At 36.0% G+C, this 25,571-nt stretch overlaps 1 protein-coding gene and 2 pseudogenes across 1 annotated transcript; all 3 read right to left on the minus strand.

The window, feature by feature from the left end:
- Nucleotides 1-1,135: 1,135 nt before the first annotated feature.
- LOC106823662 (olfactory receptor 7G1-like) lies at nucleotides 1,136-2,074 on the minus strand. The gene has a single exon (XM_014829482.3). The coding sequence runs from the start codon at nucleotides 2,072-2,074 to the stop codon at nucleotides 1,136-1,138; it is 939 nt and encodes a 312-aa protein (XP_014684968.3).
- Nucleotides 2,075-14,892: 12,818 nt separating this feature from the next.
- Nucleotides 14,893-16,008, minus strand: LOC106823661 (olfactory receptor 7G2-like; annotated as a pseudogene).
- Nucleotides 16,009-16,311: 303 nt separating this feature from the next.
- On the minus strand, nucleotides 16,312-25,037 carry LOC106823660 (olfactory receptor 7G1-like; annotated as a pseudogene).
- Nucleotides 25,038-25,571: the final 534 nt, after the last annotated feature.

Here is a 25,571-nt window from a genome sequence, read left to right on the forward strand (position 1 = left end):
TTACAATTCAACTTTATATTCCCCATTGAATTTTAAAAAGAAATGTAAAATTTTTTAAATCTATACTATTGGCAGCAATGCAGAAAATATTTAATTTGTGACACTAAGAACATAAAGGAGAAAAGACAGACCATAAAAAAGCAGGGATTTTGTAGGCAATTGAACTAAAATTGGAATGAATCAAACTATATAAATTATAAATTTGGCATGTTAAATTAAATTCCCACGTTAACCACAAAGAAAATTATCTGTATATATTCAAAAAAGGAAATGAGAATGAAATAAAAAATGTTCACACACACAAAAAAGAAGATAAGGCAGTAATGGAGGAAATGAAGAACAAAAATCAACTCTTAGACACACAGAAATAAATTTGAAAATCAAAGAATCAAGAATCTCTATATCAATAAGTATTTTAAGGGTAAGTGAATAAAACTCTCCAAGCCAAAGCCAGAGGATGGAAGAGAGATGAAAGAAACAGAATGTGAAGATATGATATTTACAAGAGACACACTGTTGATTCACAAACACAAATACATTATCAATGATAGGATGGAAAATGTACTTCAGACAAAGAGTTACCGGAGCAGAGTCGATATCATAAAAAATAGATTTTAGTTCAAAACTGTTTAAATAGACAAAAAAGATAGATATAAAAATATAGATAGATATAGAGATAAAAGGGTGAATAATCAAGGTGATATAAGAACTATAAACATATGGACACCAAACAACAAAACCTCAAAATACATGAGACAACCATGACAGAAGTGAAGTGAGAAATATATATTTCTACAATAACTCTTAGAGACTTCAAAACAAAACTTTCTACAGAGGATAGTACCTCTGGATAGATCAAAAGAGATAGAAAACTTGAAAAATGGCATAAACAAACAAAACTTAACAACATATACAAACATTTCATTTAACAACAGCAGAAGATGCATTTTTCTCCAGTATACATGAAACATTCTCCAGGATAGATCATGTATAAGGCCATATAGCAAGTCTCAATAAATTTAAAAAGAGTGAAATCATACAAAGTGTCTTTTCTGATGACAATATAATGAAACTAGAAATCAATAAGAGAATACAACTGGAAAATACACATAAGTGGAAATTAAACCACAAACTCCTAAAAAACCAAAGGTATCTTACCAATGAGTTTTCTCAAGGCTACCTTTATTTCCCTGTTCCTCAGGCTATATATGAAGGGGTTCAGCATTTGAGGGATAACAGTGTACATCATTGAAGCCACTGCAGTGTTTCTAGAAGAGTTAGTAAGAGCAGAACTAATGTACACACCCAAACCTGTCCCATAGAATAAGGAAACAACCGAGAGGTGAGACCCACAGGTGGAGAAAGCTTTATACTTTCCACCCACGGATGGCATTCTCAAAACAGAGGAGACAATTTGAGTATAAGAGAAAATGATTCCACACACAGGAATACCACCAAATATGCTAGTTGCAAAATATATCAGGATGTTATTGATGAGGGTATCAGAACACGAAAGTTTGATGACCTGAACAACTTCACAGAAAAATAGAGGTATTTCAAGGTTTGTGCAGAAGGTCAGCTGCAATACCATCAGACTGTGGAGGAGGGAATTCCCAATGCTAATGAACAGGGAGAATAGAATCAGCAGTCCACAGAAGCGGGAGTTCATGATGACCATGTACTTCAGCGGATGACAAATGGCTATGTAGTGATCATAGGCCATAACTGCAAGAAGAAAATTTTCAAAGCCAGCAGAAACCAGGAAAAAGCATATCTGTATGAGGCAGCCTATATAAGTGATGCTCTGATTTTGTGCTTTTATATTCGCCAGCATCTTTGGGATTGTGGTTGTGCTTATACAGATGTCAGTAAAGGAGAGATTGGAGAGAAAGAAGTACATGGGTGTGTGAAGATGTGAGTCAGAGCTGACAGCCCAGGTAATGAGCAGATTCCCCAGGATGGTGACCAGGTACATTGACAGGAACAGGGAGAAGATGAGGGACTGCAGTTCTGGATCATCTGTCAATCCCAGTAAAAGGAATTCTGGAGCATCTGTGTGATTTCTGGGTCCCATGTTGTTGATGAATCTGATGGAAAAAATGTGGTGAAAAGAAAATACAATGAATGGTCCCAGAATAAACAGCAAGAGTATCAGCTGGGAACTTTTTAAGAAGGAATAATGATGGTACCACTCCAGACTTACTCTGACTAACTCAGACTTACACTGACAAACTCTCAGGTAAGGACCAGCAATCTGTTTTAGCAAGCCCTCCAAATGAATTTGAAACGTGCTAAAGCTTGAGAACCAGTGCTTAAATAAAAAGAAAATAACTATATGTATATTGTGAACCCAAGAGAAAATTCAAATCTTTCTGCTAATTTCTCCCTTCCTCATCATCTCTTACTCTTACTCTTCCCTCCGCTTCCTTTATTGGCTCTGATTTATATTGATTACCTACTCTGTTTCCCACCCTTTGCCAAGTGCTGAGACTGAAACAAAGAATAAGATATGATGTTTCCTTCAGAAATGTCTCTTCACTCAAACAAACAGAAAGATCTGAATTAAGTTACACAATCTCTCAAGTAGAGTATGGTCCCCAAACTTTTGCATGCCTCAAAATCATCTGAAAGGCTTGTTAAATTACAGATGAGTCAGATCATACTATCACTCCATTTATCCATTAGAAACTTATGTAAGGTGAGGTTACATCTTTGAGAAGAAGTACTTGGTTAGTTCATGGCAAAGACTAAGTCTGAGGTCAGATCATCTGACTGCTGAATTGACTCACTTGATTAATCTCTGTTAAAGCCTATTAATAGTACAGAATTAGCATTCCTAAACCTTCACTCAGGTTTCATAATTCCCTGTTAAAATTGTAATGTATTCATTTTGATCAATGCCCTAATTCTTTTGACTTACCTGCCAGGTATATCCACTTCTACCATGAGGTAATGTGTGTCAGATGCACGGCATCTATCTGAGTATATGCTCTGTACTTGAGCAAACATTGTAGTATGTTGCCTATAAACTTGAAGTTCATAAGACTCTCCCATGGAAACACTACTCAAGTGCATTAGTGATGGATAAGCTCTAAAACTTTGTCAATAAGATTCGCTGTCTCATCCTAAGCGAATTTCTTCACTTAGGATGATAGGTGGCATATTTTTTTAAAAAGAAGTTAAATGAGAGAAAGAATGAAATGCATATGCTCCTAAGAAAGTGATAAAAGTAGCTTCAATTCTTGGTCCTTAAAAGTCAGAGGCTTACAAGATAAGACAGTTATAAGATAGTCAAGCGTCTGTAAAGTGGTCTCTCAATGTGGGAAAAGAAGTGGCTGTGAAAATCTTTACCATTTGGTATATTAGATGCAAGCACTCTGAATTTAATATAGACCAGCACTTGCTCCGTTAATGGGGGGCATTGTTCACCTGTACGGAAAGTCTGATATTCTCATTTCTGTAATTGGAACTGTGATAACAAACAATAGGGATGTTGCAATGATGAGGAGTCAATGGAGAAAAATCATCCAGCATGACACTAGGCATTCAGGACCCTCATACTGACATTTCCCACTGCAGTTTTTTGTCTGCTTTGAACAACAGCTCCTGGAACGTTTCATTGCTCAGAAGAAACAATGGAGTATGGCAAGTTGAGGAAAGAAGATAGAAAGAGAGAACATTCCTAGATGGTAACTGCAAATTTCAGGGAAGAATTTCTGAGCTGAAACTCCAGCTGGGAACCTTTCAGAAAAGGAATTAAGGAAATGTCAATGATATCAATATTCATTTGGCATAGACATGTGATGAAATACATAGCAATTAAGATTAATCAAGTAATAAACCAAATCATATATATGAATAAACACAAATAATGAAAATTTACAGGGGAAAAATTTTGTATGCAAAGAAGTCTATAGAATGAAAAATTATTAACATTTTTGATCCCACCTAGATAGGTTTATTTTTATTATGGATTATTCACATAAAACAAAAGTACAGAATAACAATGAAGAGCTTGGTACTCATCAGTCAAATTTATCCAATTCATGCATTTCACTATTCTTATTTAGGTATCTTTATTGCAATAAATCATACAGGTAGGAATGAAGTCTTCACACCAAGTATTTGAACAATCTTGATTCTTTTCTCTCTCCACGGGAACCACTATATGAACTTCATATACATTATTCCTCTGTAACTTTTACTGTAATTTATATTATTGTTCCATAAACAATTGTATTGTTTTGCATTTTGAGAGTGTTATAGATACCAAACCATACTGTATATTTCACTTATAATTTTCATCTTTATGTAATTTAATTTTAATTAATGTGTGATATACTTAGTCCCACTTCATTAATTTTAATTAGCAGAGAGCATGCCAATACATTGTTATATAACAATTTATTTCTCCATTCCCAAACTAAGTCTTTGATTAATGCCTTTCAACCAATATATGTTTATGAATTTATATACAATATAAAGCCATGCATGGGGGATACCATTACATTCTAGATGATGTTGTCTCTAGGAAGGGGAAAACAAGAACTGAGGGGGATACAAAATAGGTCTCTTCTGTATTTATATTATTTTATTACTTCATGAGAAAGACCTGAAGCTGATATAGGAGAATGTCAACATTTGTTAATTGTGGAATGAATGAAGAATAGTCATATTTTACTTTATTATACTACCTCAGCTGCTCTCATATAAAAATGCATGGTAATTTTATAGAGAAACAGTGTAGTAGGAAGGCACTTGACTGAGTCTCTCTCTGTCTCCACTTTCTCCCTAATGTCCTCACAGCCCAGTTATAGGGCTAATGAAAACACTCTTAGGTAAGATGATTTATCAAGAACCACACATGGAAATGAAATGAAAAGCTTACCAAATCCCTTCCCTGTAGCCACAGAAGAATTCAAGTTAATGTCAGAAGGTTTTATAATAGTGATCGCGTTTGAGAAGGGGCAGATTCCTGCTCAGGAGGACAACAGGTTCTGCCATTTTTTATGGAAAATAGGAGACTAGCCAACTGAGAGTTGGCTGGGTATTGGTACATACATACCTGGGAACTCGTCAACAAGAAGACATAGGCTGCAGTCTCATGGGACACTTGGTACTGATCATTTCATGCATGTTCTCTCCTCATTTCTTTCCACAGATGAATTTGTAGTAAAACATCTGTCCTCATTACCAAAGCATCAACTAAGGGACTTTAAGTTACCTGACTGGCATCACTGTGGATTGATGCTTGACATATCACCTGAATATTTAAGACTGAAGATACGTCTTCAGGAAGAGCAGAGAGACCAAGTGAGGCAAAGCGCTCCTGGCTGAGAAAGATCATCCCTGGATGGAACCTCAGGTGTGATTCTTCCTGACTCGGCAAGGGCTGTTAATGAAGTTCTTGCAGGCTGACACATTACAGTCTCTATATCCCTGGGGGATCGATATCCAGAGCTCATATAAACAAATATTTTTTGTGTCATTCTGATCCCTGGGCACTGTAAATCCTTAAAGACCAAGACAACGGAAGAGAGGAATTCATGATGGCTAATCCTCGACCTTGTTAGGCCAGGTGTACAAGATCCAGTTCTGCCACCTGTTCAGGTCCCCCTCCATTTCACATACCTTGCACACATGTACACATATTCCCTTTGTAATGAATCCCAGACTGCTCTTTTTAAAGTTATAAACAAAAGAATTTCTGTCTGATTAATGATTTCTTGGAGCCTGTTTCCAAGTTTAAGTGTGAAAACATAGTTCATGTATGGGGTACAAATAATATATTTATAAATATAGCTAAGATATTATAAAATTCAAACACTTAGGGATATTTCATTTTTAGAGTCACTGTTTCCTGTACCTTAGTTTCTGCACTCTATATTTTACACAGAAGAATCTGAAATATCTCTGTGATCAATTGTGATTGGGATCAATATACACAGATTTCAGACTCTCCTTTTAAACTTTGATAAACACTTTTCCCTATTTCCACACAATAGATTCAAGGTGTAATTCTCATCATATTGGGAGACTTTGGGTTGCACTATGGTTCTTTATTTTTAGTTATGTTATGATAAAAATCAATGCCACTGAAAGGCCTTAGTGTTTATTTTCTACGTTATCTAGGAGATCTCGTGAGATTTCATTCATAATTTAATAGATGGGGATGATGCTGCACGTTAAAACATACTTTAAAATATTTTTCTTTAGGGATGAAGCCCAGATGGATCACTGGAGAATTCTACCAAAATTTAAAGGAGAACTAACAGCAATCTTCTTGAAATTCTTCCAAAAAATTGAAAGTGTGTAGACACCAAGCACCCTTCCTGAGCAAATAGTGACCTAGATTATCAGTGCCCTGCAGAGAGGGCTGGCAGGTATTTCAAGCACCTGAGTCCCTTAAGCCACTTCATTGCCAATGTATATGTAAGACTGTTCTTTAAATTACTGTTTTCATTTCAGTGTCCCATCAATTGGGTTATTATCACAAAATTCTTTCTCTAATTTTTGTAATTAATAGTAGTATTAGTAGAACTTATATCATGAAAATAATCATTTTTATAAACTCCTTCTACCACCACTAACAGAGCTCTGATTCTTGCTAGCCTTGTAGCTCAGCACTTTGCTTATATTACCTAATTTATTCTCTCAACAGACCTATGAGTTGATATTTTTCTCATTCAACGATTTAAGTGATGTCACTTAGGTAACATAAGTTTAAGTTATGGATACACGGATTCACGACACTCTGGTAAGAGGTGGTGAAGGTGTTTGAAATCGGGCTGCCAGACTTTGGAGTGGACCTCATACCACTATCTGATATGATCTCTCAGTAGTAAAGAATTAGATGTCCTGAAGGGTCAATCAGATTCCATTGTGCCTTTTGAGAATTTCCAACTGAATAAAGCCTCACATGGTTTCTCTGATTTTCTAGATTTCATCTCTGATCACTTAGATATTGAGATATTGAGCGATAGCATCCAACAGGTTCACACTCAAGACTTGAGGTCAAGGTTAGAATATGCTACCTGAACCCCATGCTGTGATGACTATGATCTTTAACATGCATGCATTTTATAACATATATGACTATGTCGGTGAGACTCTCTTTTACTCCCAATAACTTACAGATAAAAATATTTTTCTCACATGAGTAATATTTACTTACAGATTACTTGAGTAAAATTTTAATTTTATTTTTATTTAATTTAATATTACTTGAGTAATATTTATTTACAGATTATGTTGGTGAGACTCTCTTTTACTCCCAATTACTTACAGATAAAAATATTTTTCTCACATCATAAGTAATGCATTTTTTTTCTCCAAAACACAACAAGTGGAGAAGGGGTGGCATGCATGGACTTTTGGGAAAAAAAAAAAAAACTAAAGTAAATAGCAACAATTTGTTACTGTGTCCTAAGCAGAAACCATAACTGAGAAAAACTCAACCTGCCAACACAAACCTCCAGACTACTTGACAGGAGAATTGTTTCAGTTGTAGGAAAGAGAGAAGATTGTCAAAGCAGCCTTGGGGAAAAAAAAAGGAAATTGATCAAAGTGTACCTGGACACTTCAAATGCTTTTGTATTTGTGAGATTTAAAAAATTTTTAATCTATACTAATTGCTTAGCAGGGACCCTAGTACCTAGTAAGTGTGAAGTAGTTGTTACTTAAGATGAGCATGACAATTTGGATTAGAAAAATGAAACCTTATTTTTATAATTTTCTTGTGTTTCCTACCACACACAGCAGTGTATGAAAAACACATGCACACTCTCTTCTATTTAGTTGCCAGTCACATTTTTGTTTGAGAGCTAACAGGAAAAGATATTATACTATTTAAAAATTTAAACTAACTGGAGTCATAATTAATCTCATTAATAGGTTATTACTTCTAGATCTATTTTTCCTTTTCCTTATTTCCTCCTGAGGTAGCCCACTGGGACCCGTCCCATCCTTTATTTTTAAGTTTGTATGGCATATTATGGAAATAATTAATCCCATGATACTCTGTATCTTGATCCATTCCCTATTCCTTCTAGGTTTGGCACATCTGTCTCAGTAGTGTAATTAGCAGATAACATCAGAAAAATAAAAATTGAAAATCAATCATGACATTCAGATCCTCTCCTGTCTTTACTCGTTGAATTCTGTAAAAGGCAGGGTACCTTGGGTATTTGCTCCTATAGGAATATGTATTTATGCGCCAGGATTAAATCAATGATAATCCTGCTTCCTGAGCTAAGATACCTAAGAATATGGTCATTGATTGCCCAAAACAGGAAGAGTTGATTGGCTAACTTCTGGGTGCATAATGGGTGCATTTGCCCATTATTCTTATGAACAAATGGTTTAGAAAAAGACTCCAAAGGTGTGAACAGCTCATTAGTATCCTAATATTTCGAGCTGAATGCCCCCAGGCAAATTTTGCTTCACCAATGAGAAATGCTGTGCCCTGAGCATGGAGTCATCACAGCAACAGCAATCATTTGGGGTAAGATTTTAACTCAGACACATCTGAATTTAATCCAGGCTCCAGCACTTGCTTTGTGAACAAGTAAATTGTAACGAATGTGCAAGAAGCCTTATATTATACACAGGTGTGCAATAAGGAACCATTGTAAATCCTTATGGGAATGCTCTAAGGATGATAAATGAATAAATAAACTCACCAAGCACAATGACTGACATCTGAGACCCTCTCAATGCTTGTTCCAGTTATTTTTTGTTTCATGAACAAGACAGGAACACCTGGCATGATTTTCTATAGGGAGGAAAGTGTTGCATGAGACAAGGTGAAGGAAGAGAAGAGAAAGAAAATCTTTTGCGTGACAACTGTAAATTTCAAGAAAGAATGGATGTGCTGACAGTCCCACTGGGAGTCTTGCTTATGTAGAGAAGCTGAGTGAGGGAACAACCCCAATGAATATCACTGATATCAATGGCAATTTGGCGTGGACATGTGATGAAATATATAACAATTAGAATAAATAACCTAAGTGTATCAACACAAATAATGAAAACTCAAAAGAGTAAATTAATTTGGCTAACAAGATATCTATATTATGAGAAATTTAATTAAGTGTTTTAACTACAGATGTAACATAAATTTTCATTTTGATGATGAGATTTAAATATATCAGAAATTGCACTATAAACAATAAAGTCCTGAGTATCTACCACTCAGCACCATCAAATTAAAATATACTGTATTTGAAAGTATTGTAAAGAAATAAAACAACACATGTATATTTGAAGTTCTTCCTTCCTCCTCGCTTCATTTTCCACATTCTTGATCATTTTTCATTCCCAAGATGGAATCAATGCGCTGAACTTGATATATATAATTTCTCTGCATTTTCAATATATTTAGTGTGATACTGATGGGCTTCTGGACAGGCTACCCAAAATACTGCAGTTTGGCATATTGCATTTTTTAAGCTGAAGGAGTTTGAGAAAACAGCAGAAGCAAGAAGATCACTTTGATTTTCTCTCCCTCTTTCCCCCTGAAACAGATCATCAAACCTTCACATGAGCCCTCCATATACCCAGAGGAAAAGGACTCCTTACTTCCCAAAACAAAGGGACACTGAGAAGAATCCTAACAAACAAGGCTTGCTAAGTTTCCTCCAGTTTATACTACCTTTACCTCATATAGTCTGACATATAATATTTCTCCACATGACTGCCCAGTCTTCAGCAAACCTAGCATAAAAATAGGCATGGCTATCTGTTTCTTCAGGTCTTCATTTCCTTATGAAGGCTCCCACGTCACATAAAACTTACATAAACATGTATGCTTTTCTCTTGTTAACCTGTCTTGATCAGTTTAATTTTCAAACTCAGCCAGGGACCCAAAAAGTGTCAAGGAAGACTGTTTCTTCCCCTAAAATGCTGTTCATAAACAATGTTATTTTTCTGACTTTTAATTCTTTATATACTGCAAACACCATTTTAAACTAGTTTTTGGGCTGGCCCAGTGGCGAAGCAGTTAAATGGTCACGTTCCCCTTCGGCGGCCTGGGGTTCACGGGTTCGGATCCCGGGGGCGGACATGACACTGCTTGGCACGCCATGCTGTGGTAGGCATCCCACATATAAAGTAGAGGGAGATGGGCAGGGATGTTGACTCAGGGCCAGTCTTGCTCAGCAAAAGGAGGAGGATTGGCAGTAGTCAGCTCAGGGCTAATCTTCCTCAAAAAAATAAAAATAAAATAAAAAATAAAAAAATAATAATTTAAAAACATAAAAAAAGTTTTTATTTATTTAATTAATTTATTTTTTGGTAAGGAAGATTGGCCCTTAGCTAACCTGTGTGCCAATCTTCCTCTATTTCGTACATCGGACATCACCACACCATAGCTTGATGAGCAGTGTGTAGGTCCATGCCTGGGATCTGAAACTTCAAATCCCAGGCTGCCAAAGTGGAGTGTGTAAACTTAACCACTAAGCTACTGGGCTGACCCTTAAACTGGTGTATAAAAACAAGATATTTCATGATTTAGCATTCCCGGGCCATTTTACTCTGTTTCATTAAATTTATCTATGTTACATATTTCACCATCTTATGACATAATTAATTTTGTTTTCTCAATTTGATGGGTGTTTCAACTGTGGCATATATATGTATGTATACCATATATATGTATATACAGACATATACACACATATACATATGTGTAAAACGAGTTTAAAATAACATGTGAAAACTAACTATATTCAAGCCTGCTTGCCTGCGAAGTAAAGCAGGAGAATGGAGTAGAATATTAAGTGTATATCATCCTTATGTATGTTATTTGTAATTTAAGAAGATAATTCTAATGGCAAAATGTTCACATTTGGAAATTCTGGAATCTGTCCTAATCTCTGTACTGCTTTTCCCTTTAAAATATTAACTACATCAACAGAGACACCAATTGACTGCAGATGCAGCCTATGGAGTTGACTTGGTTCTTCACATTCTGCCCAGCCTCAGCCATTACCAGGTATTACAGGTAAAGAACAGAAATACCTCCCATCTAGTTGTGATTTAAAAAAGAATGGAAAAATAAGGAGAAACTGAGCAGTCCAACTTTCACTGATAGACAAAGACCTCTCACTATTTTCAAAAAATAAATATGGGAACTTTAGATATCTGGGTGCCAATACCAAGGAATGACATTCAATTCTCCTCCAGATGTTGAGGATTCAAAATCAAACTTTGCACTCAGGGATACAGAAAGACAGAGCGAACCATTAGTTCTCTGTGCAAAAGCAATTTTTCCTGGGATGTGGCTCTGTTGTGCTACCTACTGACTGTACATAAATTAATAGTTTATTTATTGGAGAAGCAGGATTGCATTGGCTGAATGGACCATTAATTAAAAGGTGCAGAACTTAAAAATGAATTTGATTCCTACCTCTCACCAAAGGCAAAGCTAAATTCCAGGTCGGTTCATGCCTCAAATATAAAAAGCAAAACTACAAGTTATTCAGATCCAAGTAAGTAAGGGTTTAATGAACAAGACCTATTGAACACAAGGCATTATAGAAAATATTGAGTTCAACTATATTAAAACCAAGCACTTGTGCTGATTCATGATACACTATAAAGGATTTGCAAAGGCAAGCCGTGCACAAAGAAGAAATTAGCAATGGATATCACCAACAAGGATTAAAATACTGATTATATAAAGAACTCAATAAGAAAAAATAAACAGCATGATAGAAAACCATAAACAGATATTTAAGAAAGAGTAAAAATAAATGGCCCCAAAATATGTGAAAAAGCCCTCAATCTCAATCATACAGGAAGTGACAAATAATAAAATAATTTTTAAGCCCATTAGGTTGACAGTATAAATGAAAATAAGTTGATCATGATTTGGATCACCAGGAAATTCTAGTGGGTGCTTAAAGTGGTTCAACCATGTAGGAAAAGTCTTTGGAAGTATCCAAAGTACAAGTTCTACTGTATACCCAATAATTTTATCTCAAGAATAAAATGTTCTTATTCCCACCAGGAAACACGTTTGACAATATTTAATCAGATTTATGTATTCATGAATTCAGAAAACCATGAACCAAAATATCTTTCAACTTTGCAAGGATACCTATCTTGTAATGTCACCATACATAATATAATAATAGAGAACATTGAAAATAAATAAATTACTGCTAAAACCAACAACACTTTTGAACTTCAAAGCACAAAGATGTAAAAACAATCAAGACGCAGAATGTGTACATTAATATTCTACTTCTTCAAATTAAGACAATTTACTAAAAGAGTAAGGATACGTATGGGGTGATAAAACAATTATGTTGAATCCTATTGTCCATTTCTGAGGGCAAGTAGGATCAAATACTGGCAGTTTCATAGGATTCAATCTCGCAGAAGAACACCAAACAGAATTATGAACTCGATGTAGCATTTGCCATTGGAGAGAAAGAAGTTGATATCCCTGAAATGCACTTCAAGTGGATTCTCTGGTGATGACATTGCTTTATTTCCTCACCCAGGTAATAGTTATACGTGTTTTATTATGTTACTGCTCTTTAAGAACTTTAGATACATTTCATACACTACACTGCATATATTTTAACAAGAAAACTTAGGAAAGAAGTTCATATTTCAGATTCTAAATACATTCTCCCATAGGCTTCTAATATTAAACTCATGCATTTCAAACTTCAAAGTGGAGCAGAATCTCATAAAGTGTTTATTGAAAGTGTCAATCATTTAACATCTATGCAGAGACTGAAAATCTGTAGTTCTTGGGTTAAGTCCAAGAAACTTCCTGATATACAGAAGACTTGGGTGACTAGCCTTTGCAAGTGTTCTGTGGAAGTCAATGCAGGAATCTGCACTATAAGACAAAAGAACACTAGTAAGGGAACTGTCCTCAAGTTGTGGTGTTGAACACAATGCATCTCTCTCTCTCTCCCTTCCATGATGACCACAACAGAAGGTTCTCTGGACACTTTCTTCATTCTCCTGAGAGAATTCCATCATTTCACCCACCAACTCACAGAAATAATTCTGTCTTATAACCCTGCTTCTTTCTGCTTTTAAGAAAAGCGATCCCTCTAATCCTGCCAGTTTTCATTTTCTCTTTTGCTGTTTCAAATTCAACATTTCCTTCTAAAAGTAATGTCTGTCTCCATAGGAAAACTGTTTTCTTCATAAAGAAACATTAAAAACTTTTACAAGAGAGCCCAAAGACTGCAGCCAATCCTCTAAGTGTTCAGTGATTCAATTAATTTGACCCAACCATGTTTGTTTGTACTACCAGCAGAGATGAATGAGATATATAGCAAGATTAGGTGACCAAGAAGGAAGTAAAAACTCAGATACATTCTTACAAATAAATCAATAAGAGGGAATTATAGCAAACAAAGTATGAGGAAAATATTACCCGTCCTTGATCTTCCTAGACAATAACCATTCATGATTATGTAACTCGGGGTAGAAAAGGCTGCTGATAATTGTGAAAATATTAGATAAAACCCATTGTTGAAGCCAATGTGAAAACAATATGTGTGAGCAAAATTTACTAGATTGGTGAATTTCAGCAAGATATGGAGCACATATGTATATAGATATTAGTTAAATTCCATTCAGTATTTTTATGTGCCAGGCATTGTTGTGAATGTCTGTAGCGGTTACGGATTGACTTCTTAACAGAAATTACTTTCCAGAGGGTGAGTTAGTTAAAACTTCTCATAGTGATAATTTTCTCCAACAAAGGAATTGCATTCAGAAGGAGCTGATGATTCTACTCTTATTGATGACGTAGATATATTGACTCAATAGAAAGATCTACTAACCAAAGATCTTCTATTAACAATAGGCTCATGGAAGGACAGTCAGTTTTCTATTTCCAGAAATCATGTCTGGATATGACAGACCCATCTGTTGCAACCATCTGCACCATGAGGAGAAGCAGACCTAGGAGGAATCCACCACATGGTGGAATGAATGAAGCCTTACTGCCCAGATCCTGTGTATTCCCTACCTTTGAAGATCTTATAATGAAAGATCACTCTACTTTTTCCCAGATTTATTGAGGTATAATTGACAAAACTGTATAAATATAAGGTGTTCAATGTGATGATTTCCAATACATATATGGTGTGTATTGATTACCACAAGAAAGTTAGTTAAAACATCTAACACTTCATAACTCTCTTTATTTTTTGAGCATATTAGAGTCAGCATTTCTTTTTCTTATTAAAACTAGAAGTATTCTGATTGATAAAGTCAATAATCTCCTATCACGTCAAAACACTAAGATAATCTAATTATGCCACTTTACACAAAATGAAATAAAGTGTAATGGATGTTGATGTTGCTCCACACGCATACAGTTTCCCAGTGAGTGAGATCAGTAGTTAATGAACTGAGGTATGAAATATCAGCCCTCTAGTCTCACAGTAGTTCTAACTCTGAAGTGCAATTCTGATGGCTTGAGCCATGGAATCAGGCATAAGTAGTTTTTAAAAATCACCACAGCCTTGGTTAAGTCTTTTCCTTGCATTTTACACATTATCCACTTCTATTTTTCTAAAAACATTCTCCCAAAATCACTATTACAAGAACCCCTGACTCAGGCTCTTCTTCAGGAATCTGACTCAGAAACTGCGATTAGAAATCATTTAACAAACGTCACAGCGATAGATAAAGTGCAGATTAAGTTTCCACTCCAATTTAAAATGTACTTGGCCAATATGCTATCTAGTCATATTAGAAGAATCTAGTAAGAGAAGTCAGGCATTCTGACTCACCCAGTATTCTTTTCACTTTGATTATTCTAGAAACATCAACCCAAAACAGATGACACAATCATTGAAAAAAGTTACCTTACCAATGATTTTATCAAGGCTCCTTTCATTTCCCTGTTCCTCAGGCTGTATAGATGAAGGGCTTCAACGTGGGAGTGACCACATTGTACATCACCAAAGGTAGTGCCATCTTCCTGGAAGAATGTGTAAATACAGAACTAATGAATACTCCCAAACCTGTCCCATAGAATCAGGACACAAATGAGATGTGAGACCCACAGGTACAAAAAGCTTTATATTTTCCACCCACTGATGGCATTCAAAATAGAGGAGGGGGCTGGGCCCGTGGTCGAGTGGTTAAGATCATGTGCTCTGCTGCAGGCAGCCCAGTGTTTCGTTGGTTCGAATCCTGGGCGCAGACATGGCACTGCTCATCAAACCACGCTGAGGCAGCGTCCCACATGCCAAAACTAGAAGGACCCACAACAAAGAATATACAACTACGTACTGGGGGGCTTTGGGGAGAAAAAAGAAAAATAAATAAATAAACAAATAAAATCTTTAAAAAAAATAGAGGAGGCAATTTGAGTATAAAAGAAAATGATTCAAAGGGGAGGAATACCACGAAATATGCTAACTTCAAAAGAAACCAGGATGCTATTGATGACAGTATAAGAACAATCTTGATGACCTGAGCTATTTCACAGGAAGAGAGGGGTATCCCCATCTGTGCAGAAGGACAGTTGCAAAGCCATCAGACTATGGAGCAGGGCATTTAAAACGCTAATGAACACTGAGAGTAGAATAAGCAGGCCACAGAGGCAGAGGTTCATGAGGACCGTGTACCTCAGTGGGTGGCAAATGGCTATATAGTGGTCATAGGCCATAAGAACAAGGAGTAAATTTTCTGAGTTAACAAAAATCAGGATAAAGAAAACCCATATGGGGCAGCCTGTATAAGTGATACTCTGATTTTGTGATTGGTGTTCAGCAACATCATTGGGATTATGGTTGTGCTTAAGCAGATGTTAGTAAAGGGCAGATTGGAGAGAAAGAAGTACATAAGGGTAGACATATTGGAGTCAGAGATGGTTGCCAAGATGATGACCAACTTTCCCATGATGGTGACCAAGTAAATAGATAGGAACAGGCTTAAGATAAGGGACTTCAGTTCTGGAAAATCGGTCACTTTCATAAAATAGAATTCTAAAACATCTGTTTGGTTCTAGGATTTCATGTTCTTGGCAAATATGATGGAAAAGATAAGGTAACAACACAATAAAATCTGTTGTCCAATACCAGGAGCATCACCAGTGGCAAACACCATCTGGGACTGGAAAGAGACGAATGTATACAAATGCCAAGAGGGTGCCTTATGTAAGGATATTGTTGACTTTTAAGAAGACTTGAAACTGACATAGCATAGCGTCAACAATCATTAATTCAGGAAGGGGTTAAGGGTGGTCATTTTTTTAATTATACTATCTATACTCTCTTGATTATTTAAAATTTTGGCAATTTTATAAGAGAAACATATAGACTAGGGACGCTTCTCGAAGATTCCATCTGGATCCCCTGAGACCTCAGTTCCATGCACCAGAAATAACACAGATATGTCAAGGATCAGGAAGGGAATATATGTGAAGTTTTCTAAATGTTTGCACCCTGTCACCAGAGGAATGCAAGTAAACGTGATACAATTTTATAACAGTCACCCTGTTTTAGAAGATACAGATTTCTCCTCAGGAAGAAAAGGATATTGGCCATTTTAGAGTGAGTACAAGTAAAGTAGATAAGGGTTACTCGCATATTGGTGAAAAGGTACAAGAAAACACGTGAAGAAGAATACAAACAGTTAAGCAGGAGGACCACAGATGATGTACTTCCAATGATCTGATGTTTGTAGTCTCTTTACAGCTTACCCTGTATGAATCTGCAGTAAAACACCTGCTCTCCTTTCCAAACATTGACTAAAGAATGTTAGGTTACCTGCTTGGCATCACAGCAGAATAATGCTTGATATGGCCTCTGAATGTAGCATCTGGGAGATCTGTCCTCAGGAAATGCAAAGGAATTGAGTAGGTACTGGGCCACTGAGCAAAAAGGATCATATATGGGAGGAGACTCAGCTGTACTATTTTTTTTTTCTGCGGAAGGATGGTTGAAGGAAGTGGTTACAGGCAGATTGCAATCTCTGTAGCCAATGAACGCTCAATTTCCAAAGCTTCTCATTAGCCAAGCAACTTCATTGTCACTGTGATCCAGGGCAGTGAACGTCCTTAGAAACCAAGACTCCAGAGGAACCCAAGATGACTGCTTTCTTTACTCTGAGGCCAGGCGTACACCTTTCTCAATGCAATTTATACAAGAAATAGTAAAAACAATCCTAAAGGCATATCGATTCATAAAAGACCACAAGCAGTCAAAGCTATCTTGACAAAGAAGAAAAAAACTAGAGATATCCCATTTTGTGATATCAAAGTATAGTACAAAGTTATAATAATCAGAACAGTATAGTACTGGCATAAAAACAGACACATAGACCAGTGGAATAGAGTAGAAATCACAGAAAGAAACCCACACATATATGGTCAAATAACTTTGATAAGATCTTCAAGAATACACAATGGGGAAAGGATAGTCTCTTCAACAAATAGTGTTAGGTAACTGGATATCTACATGCAAAAGAATAAAATTGGATGCATTTCTTACACAATACAAAAAAATAAACATTTTTGGATTAAACACCTAAACAAAAAATCTGAAATCATAAATCTCCTAGAAGAAAACATAAGGTAAAATCTCCTTGACATTGGCCTTGGTAATGAATTTTTGAATATGCCACCAAAAGTGCAAGCCACAAGAGAAATAATAAACAAGTGGCACTACCTCATACTACAAACCTCTTGCACAGTAAAAAAAAACAAAAAATGGAAGACAACCTGTCAAATGGGAGAAATATTTGCAAACCATACATCTGACAGAAGTTAATATCCAAATTATATTTAAAAACTCATACAACTCAATATCAAAAATTAGCAATCAAATTTAAAAATGGGGATAGGAACTGAATAGACATTTCTCCAAAGACATATAAATGAACAAGGTATATGAAAATGTTTCAACATCACTCATCATCAGTGAAATGCAAATCAACACAATATGAAATAATCTCACACATGTTAGGATGCTTACTATATAAAAAAAAAGATAGTGAGTGTTGGAGAGAATGTGGAGAAAAGGCAAGCCTGGTACACTACTGGCAGGAATGTAAATTTGCACAGCCACTATGGAAAACACTATGGAGGTAGCTCATAAAATTAAAAACAGAATTACCAGCAATCCTACCTCTAAGTATATATTCAAGTGCATTGAAATCAGGATCTCAAAGAGATACCTGTACTCCCGTGTTTACTGCAGCATTGTTAACAATAGGCAAGAGGTGGAACAGTCTAAATGTCCATCAGTGGATGCATGGATAAAGAAAATGTGGAGTACGCATACAATGGGATATTATTCAACTTTAGAAAAAGAAGTAAATCCTGACAACTTGGATGAAACTAGAGAACATTATGCTAAGTATAATAGGCCAGAATCACAAAGACAAATATTGTATGATCACAATTGCATCTGGAATCTAGGATGGTCCAGTTCATAGAGGCATAAAGTCAAAATGGTGTTTGCCATGGGCTGGGTGAAGGGTAAATAGAGAGGAGAAGGTCAAAGAGTACAGTTTCAGTTATGCAAGATAAATAAGTTCAGGAAATCTACCAGATAGCATATTGCCTACAGCTAACAATACCATATCGTACACTCAAAATTTTCTAAGAAGGTAGATCTTATGTTAAGTGTTCTGATCACTACTACTAATACTACTACTAATAATAATAACAACAATAGTAAAGATGATGTGAGGAAACTTTGGGAGGTAATGGATTTGTCTATGGTCTTGATGGATGTGATAGTTTCACAGGTGGATACTTATCCCCAAACTCATCGAGTTATATACATCAGTATGTACAGCTTTTTTACGTCAATTATACCTAAAGTTGTTTTAAAATACATTTAAAAATATAATAATTAATTAAATAAATAAAATCATTAGTGCACTAAAATACCAATCGTGGAATTTCAGATCCCCCTACATTCTTTTTCAATTTGCACAATTTGTCCCCTGAGGATACTCAGAAGATATGCAACTGCATCAACTTCAGCACACTCCTATTTCCTGGGTTAAGATGAGATCCTTGAGAATATTGGTATTGGATCCTTCCAAACAAGGAAGACCTAATTGGCTCAGTCCTGGGCGTATCACTGCATTTCCCATTTTTCCTATAAAACAATGATTTGTAAAAATTTTCTAATGATGTTTTAAAGTAGAATAGCTCATTAGGAGCTTGAAGTTTAAAGATGAATGGCAATACAAAAAGTCTGCTTCCCCAGTGAGAAAATCTGAGTGAAGCACGGAGTCGTGAAAACAAGTAACTATATTGCAAGAGATTATTTGGTCTAAATTTGGACTCAGGAAAATTTGAATTTATTCCATGTTCCTGAACATGCTTTGGGAACAAGGAAATTTTTACAACTATGTAAGAATTCTCTGACTCAACATTTGTATAATGGTAACCATAATGAAAACTTACTTCCTTATTACAAGGAAGAAAAATAGACAATCTCACCAAGCATGATGCTTGACATTTGGGACCTTCTTAATATCACCTATAATTGTTTATGGCATGAATATGACTACACAAACTGGTAGGGTTCATTGTTGAGAAGATAATGAGTGATGGGGCAACACTAAAGAAGAGGAGAGAAAGAAAGAACAATCCTGGTATGGTAGCTGCAAGTTTCAGGAAAGAATTCATGTGCTGAAACTCCCGCTGTAAATCTTGCTTCTGTATAGAAGCAAAGGGAGGGAGAAGCCTTGGCACATTCCATTCAGCATCATTAACTTCCACTCCTTAGCTATATTCCCCTATCTTACGACATTACAATTTATTTCTTCTTGAGGCAATGGCGTTTACATTGTGACACTCATATACAATGTGCACACATGCATACACATACACACATATGTATGTGTAAAAACAGTTTAAAACAATGCCAAGAGATACAAACTCAAGACTATGGTTGCCGCCGGGAATGAAAGGACCTAAATGGAGTAAAATAAAAATGACTGTTGTTTTTATACAAGCTATTTTGTAACTTCAAGAAGAGAATTGGCAAATGTCAAAATTTATTGATTTGGAAAACCGATACAAAAGTACTTGTCCTGATATTTTGTCTTATTCTGCCTTTTAATATATTTTGTAAGTTACTAAAGAGATATCCTTACTGTGGATGTAGCCAATGCTGTTTGTCTATTTCTCCATCTTCTACACTAGACTATTCATAGAAAGGTACCAAGGTCAAGACCAATGGTCATCCCAATAAAGGAAATTGAAAAACCAGACACACAACAATAAAGATACGGTCATCCATCTTCATCCTCTGCCCAGAAATTAAGGAACAACTTACAGAATTCTAAAGCATGCCACAAAATTGTGCAAGAGAAGATTCCTCCTGAGGATGGAAAAAGAGCCTAGAACTTTAGGGTTGGAGTAAAAGATTAGCATATTGATTTGTATTGTCACAAAGGTACAAGATAGCATGTCAGATGATGGACAATTAGGTAGGCACTTCACAGATGAATAAGATCAAGTCACCTTTAGCATGTTCCCACTCAACCCCAGAACAACTAGCGACAAATGCCTCTCCCTGTTCGGAAAACAGAGTAGGGAACTTCAGATGACTGGGGTGCCAACTCTAAGGAATGCCATTCCATTCTCTCTTTGATATTGAAGGAGATACATGGAAGCCCTGCTATCAGGGAGAATGGAAACATAGAGTGAAGGGCTGGCCTGTCGTGGAAAAATCATGGCCCCTGGGAAGAGGTTCAGGTGTGCCACCTAGCCACCTGAGGAGGGCTATCGAGTAGGGTGGCCTCAGGCAGACTATTTTCAGTTCCTGTGGCCTTGGGGGTTCAATACCCAAAGTTCCTCATAAGTCAACTATTTCTTTATCATTCTCATCTATAAACAGTAAAAATTCTTAAAAGCTCAGAGAAGAAAGAAATTAAATTTTCTCATTTGGGATGCCAAAAGCATGCAATTCTCTTCCATCCACTTATTTCTCTTTGCATCCACTTCAAGTGCCTTTCACACATGACAAAATTTCCTTCTGTAATTTGACTCTACTTTTCTTTCCTACGGTAGATTCTAAGGTATCCTTTATAACAGCAATCTAAGGAAGATTGAAAGGATATTTAGGCTCAAAATATATTTTATAATATAGATAAATATATATCTTACTTAGAAAATGCAAGTGATAATACAGCAAATATGCCCTAAAAAGCGTATTTTAAAGCTTAACTCTATGGATTGTTCATTGTGTTCTGTTTCTATGTACTATATTCAGCAGTTTCTAATATATTCCCTATAATCAAAGTGGACTGTGCATGGAAATGTAACCTCAGCAAAGTGGCAAAATGCAGATTAGGTATCTTGAAGCTCTTCTCCTCTCAAATAATCCTTGCAAAACACGTAGAAACTGCCATAACTAATTTTGTCAGGACTCCTGAAAACAGTCAAAATTTACAGCCACCAAGTGAGTGTTGAATCAAGAAAAAAGCAGCTTCAAACCAGTAGAAAAGCTTTGTGGCACTTTCATTTCCCCTTGTCCCACTCCCTTCCAGGCATGGCAGTAGTCTTAGTCTTAGTCACAACCTTTGTTCTTAATAGAGACCCTGCTCCATGGATTCAGAGTCGGCACAATAGGTCTTTCTCAATTCATTCTCTGTGTCGGTTCTAACCCATGTGAGAGCCATTTGAAGGACTAACACAAAGAACCCATTTCTGTTTGTCCTAACTCAGAACTCAGGCTGTAAAATGAGTGCACATTGTTTGAAAACAATGCAAACCTAACTAACAGCTGACATGTGCCTATGGTAAAAGATTAAAGTCAAAACATAAACTAGTTCAGATAAAACAAAGCAAAAACAGGGGAAATTTTCTTTAGGAAATTAGGACATTTAAAAGTATCACAGTACATGGAAGTATTTAGAAAGCCACATGAATGCCCATAGCAAGACATATACCCGGAAAAGACCAGGGAAGATCTTAAATTTTCATGTTGATCTCAGGCTCAGTGCAAACCTGAATTTGGGTTGAAACAGTGCTGTAGCATAGATCTGTAGTATATGAGAAGTGTGTTACTTCTTTATTTGTTTATTATCACTCCTGTCATTCAGGAAAGCTGCCAAAGCACTAGCTGAACAAAGCTGAAGAAAATCGATTTTGATGACCACATACAACAAGAATTTCAGTCTTTGAAAATATATGTTAGGAAAGTCATTAAACACATAGGCTACTACAACTTCAACAATTGTTTTCAAAGTAAAACTCTGAGGGGGATTCTGATGTATAGAGCAACCACATTATAATATTGAGTCTATGGAGAAGAAATAAAAATGAATGAAAGAACGTGTGCAGACCTTAAGGGACCTATGGGACCCCACCACGTAAAAAAACCTGCATTATGGGAGTCCAAGATGGAGAAGAGAAAGAGAAAGAAAGAATATTTGAAGGAATAATGGTCAAAAATTTACCAAATATAGTGAAAGACATGAACGAACAAAAATATGAAGCTCCATGAACTCTAAGGAGGATAAATCAAAGACACTAACACTAAGACACATTATCATCAAACTGAAAAAGACAAAGGGAAAGAGAGAATCTTGAAAGGAGCTCGCCATATACAAGAACTTAAGAGAAAATCATCCCATCACATACAAGAGATCCCCAATAAGATTAACAACCAATTTCTCATATGAACCTTGGAGGTGAGAGGACAGTAAGATGACATATTTAAAATGCTGAGAGAAAAAACAATTTTCAACCAAGAATTTTTTATATGAAAAAAAATTTCCTTCCAAAGCTGAAGGAGAAATAAAACATTGCCACATAAACAAAGCTGAAAGCGGTCAGTAACACTGAGCTTGCTCCATGAAAATATCTAAAAGATTCCTTCAGGTTGAAATGAAAGGACTTCAGACAGAAATTCAATGTGAACCTGGGCCACTGAAGTGGAGCATGCTGAACTGAACCACTAGGCCACAGGGCTGGACCCAAAAGCAGGTATTGTATTTTGGGTTTAAAACTTCACTTTTTATTTCCTACTAGATTTGGAAAACAAATGTAAAACATTTTAAAATCTATGCTATTGGCAGCAATGTATAACGATTTCATTTGCGACAGCATCAACATGAATGAGCAAGCATAGAGTCATATAAGAGCAGGGGTTTTGCATGCTGTTGCAGTAAAAGTGTATGAATTCACTCTAGATTGTTATAAATTTAGAATGATAAATTGAGCGTCCGTGGTAACCACAAAGAAAATTATCTGGATGTATCACAAAGGAAATGAGAACAAAATCCATAATCTTCAAAACAAACGATCAACTAGAAAGAAAAACGGCAGTAGAGGAAGAAATGAAGAACAAAAAGTAAGTATTAGACATACAGAAAATAAACTTTTAAGTGAAAGAATTAAGTATCTCCTTATCAGTAAGACTTAAAAGTAAGTGGATAAAAATCTCTAACCTAAAGGCAGAGATTGTAAGAGAGATAAATGATACATAGTGTGGACATATGATGTTTACAAGGTACTCACTGTAAATCCACCAACACAAATAGATTATAAATGATAGGATGGAAAATATACTCCACACAAATAGTTACCGATAGAGAGATAATATTAGAAAAAGCAAATTTAAGTAAAAAATGTTAAAATAGACAAAAAGATATATAGAAAATAAACATATAGACAGAGACAAAAGGATCAATAATCAAAATACTATCACAATTGTGAACATATACACCAAACAACAAAACCTTCAAATATATGAAGCAAACATGACAGAAGTGGAGTGATAAATATATATTTCTACAATAATACTTACAGATTTCAATACAAAACTTTCAACAATGGATAGTACCTCTGGATTGATGAAAAAGAAATAGAGAACTTGAAAAATGCTATAAATGAACAAAACCTAACCGACATATATAAACACTCCATTTAACAAGAGCAGAAGACACAGTCTTCTCCAGTACACATAGAACATTCTCCAGGATAGATCATATGTTATGTGACAAGAAAGTCACAATAAACTTTAGAAGGTTGAAATCATACAGTGTCCTTTCTGATCACAACGTTATGAAGCTAGAAATAAATAAGACAAGGACAAGGGGAAAATACACAACTACGTGGAAATTAAACAATATTTTTCTGACAAAACAATAGTATCTTACCAATGAGTTTTCTCAAGGCTCCTTTCACGCCTCTGTTCCTCATGCTACAGATGAAGGGGTTCTGCATTCGAGGGACAGCAGTGTACATCACTGAAGCCACTACAGTGTTTCTGGAAACGTTAGTAAGAGCACAACTAATGTACACCCCCACCCTTGTCCCATAGAACAAGGGTACAACTGAGAGGAGACCCACAGGTGGAAAAAGCTTGATGCTTTCCATGCACTTAAGGCATTCTCACAACAGAGGAGACTATTTGAGAAGAAAAAATGATTCCACAAACAGGAATAACACCAAAAACACTACTTGAAAGATATAGCAGGATGTTATTGATGAGGGTATCAAAACATGTAAGTTTGATAACCTGAACAACCTCACATAAGAAGAGGGGGATTTCCAGGTTTGTGCAGAAGGTCAGCTGCAACACCATCAGACTGTGGAAGGAGGGCATCCACAATGCTAATGAACAGGGAGAACAGAATCAGCAGTTCCCAGAAGTGAGAATTCATGATGATCATGTATCTCATTGGGTGACAAATGGCCACATAGCAATCATAAGCAATTACTGCAAGAATAAAATTTTCCAAGCTGGTAAAAACCAGGACAAAGTGAATCTGTGTATGTCAGCCTGTATAAATGATGCTCTGATTCTGTGATTGGATGTTCCTCAGCATCTTTGGGATCATGGTTGTGCTTAAAAAGATGTCTTTTAATAAACAGATTGTAGAGCAAGAAGTACACAGGAGTGTGCAGGTGAGAATCAGAGGTGACATTTCAAGATGATGAGTAGGTTTCTCAGGACAGTGACCAGGTGTAGCAACAGGAACAGAATGAAGAGGAGAGGCTTCAGTTCTGGATCTTCTGTCACATCTATAAGAAGAAATCATGAAAGCTCTGTTTTGTTTCTGTGCCCCATGTTGTTGATGAATCTTATGGGAAAAGATAGATTGAAAATACAATCAAATGTTTTCCTGTCCAAGAGGATGATGAAGCATCACCAGAGGAAAACACTACCTTAGGATGAAATGAGGACTAATAGAAATTAGAAATAAGTGCCTCTGTATGTTAAATATTTTGTTACTTAAAAAAAATAACAACCCTGAAGCTGATACAGTGCAGTGTCATCTATTGCTAATTCCCGAAAAGGTTAACAGGTAGTCATTTTATAGATATTACACTATCTCTGCTTTTTTGATTACTTAAAACATTTAGTAATTTTATAAAGAAAAACAGACTAGGAAGGCAGCTGACGATTCTGTCTGGATCCCCAGAGCTTCAGAGGCAGGCAACTGAGATAATACATAGGTATGTTAAGAACCAGGAAAGGGAAGACAAATTGAACTTTACAAAACATCCTGACGTCCACCACTACAAGATTGCAAGTAAATGTCAGAGAAATTTGTAACAGTTGTACTGTTTTAGAAAAAGAAGATCTATAAACAGGAGGAAA

This window comes from Equus asinus, chromosome 20 (assembly GCF_041296235.1).
Source record: "Equus asinus isolate D_3611 breed Donkey chromosome 20, EquAss-T2T_v2, whole genome shotgun sequence".
NCBI classification, from domain to species: Eukaryota; Metazoa; Chordata; class Mammalia; order Perissodactyla; family Equidae; genus Equus; species Equus asinus.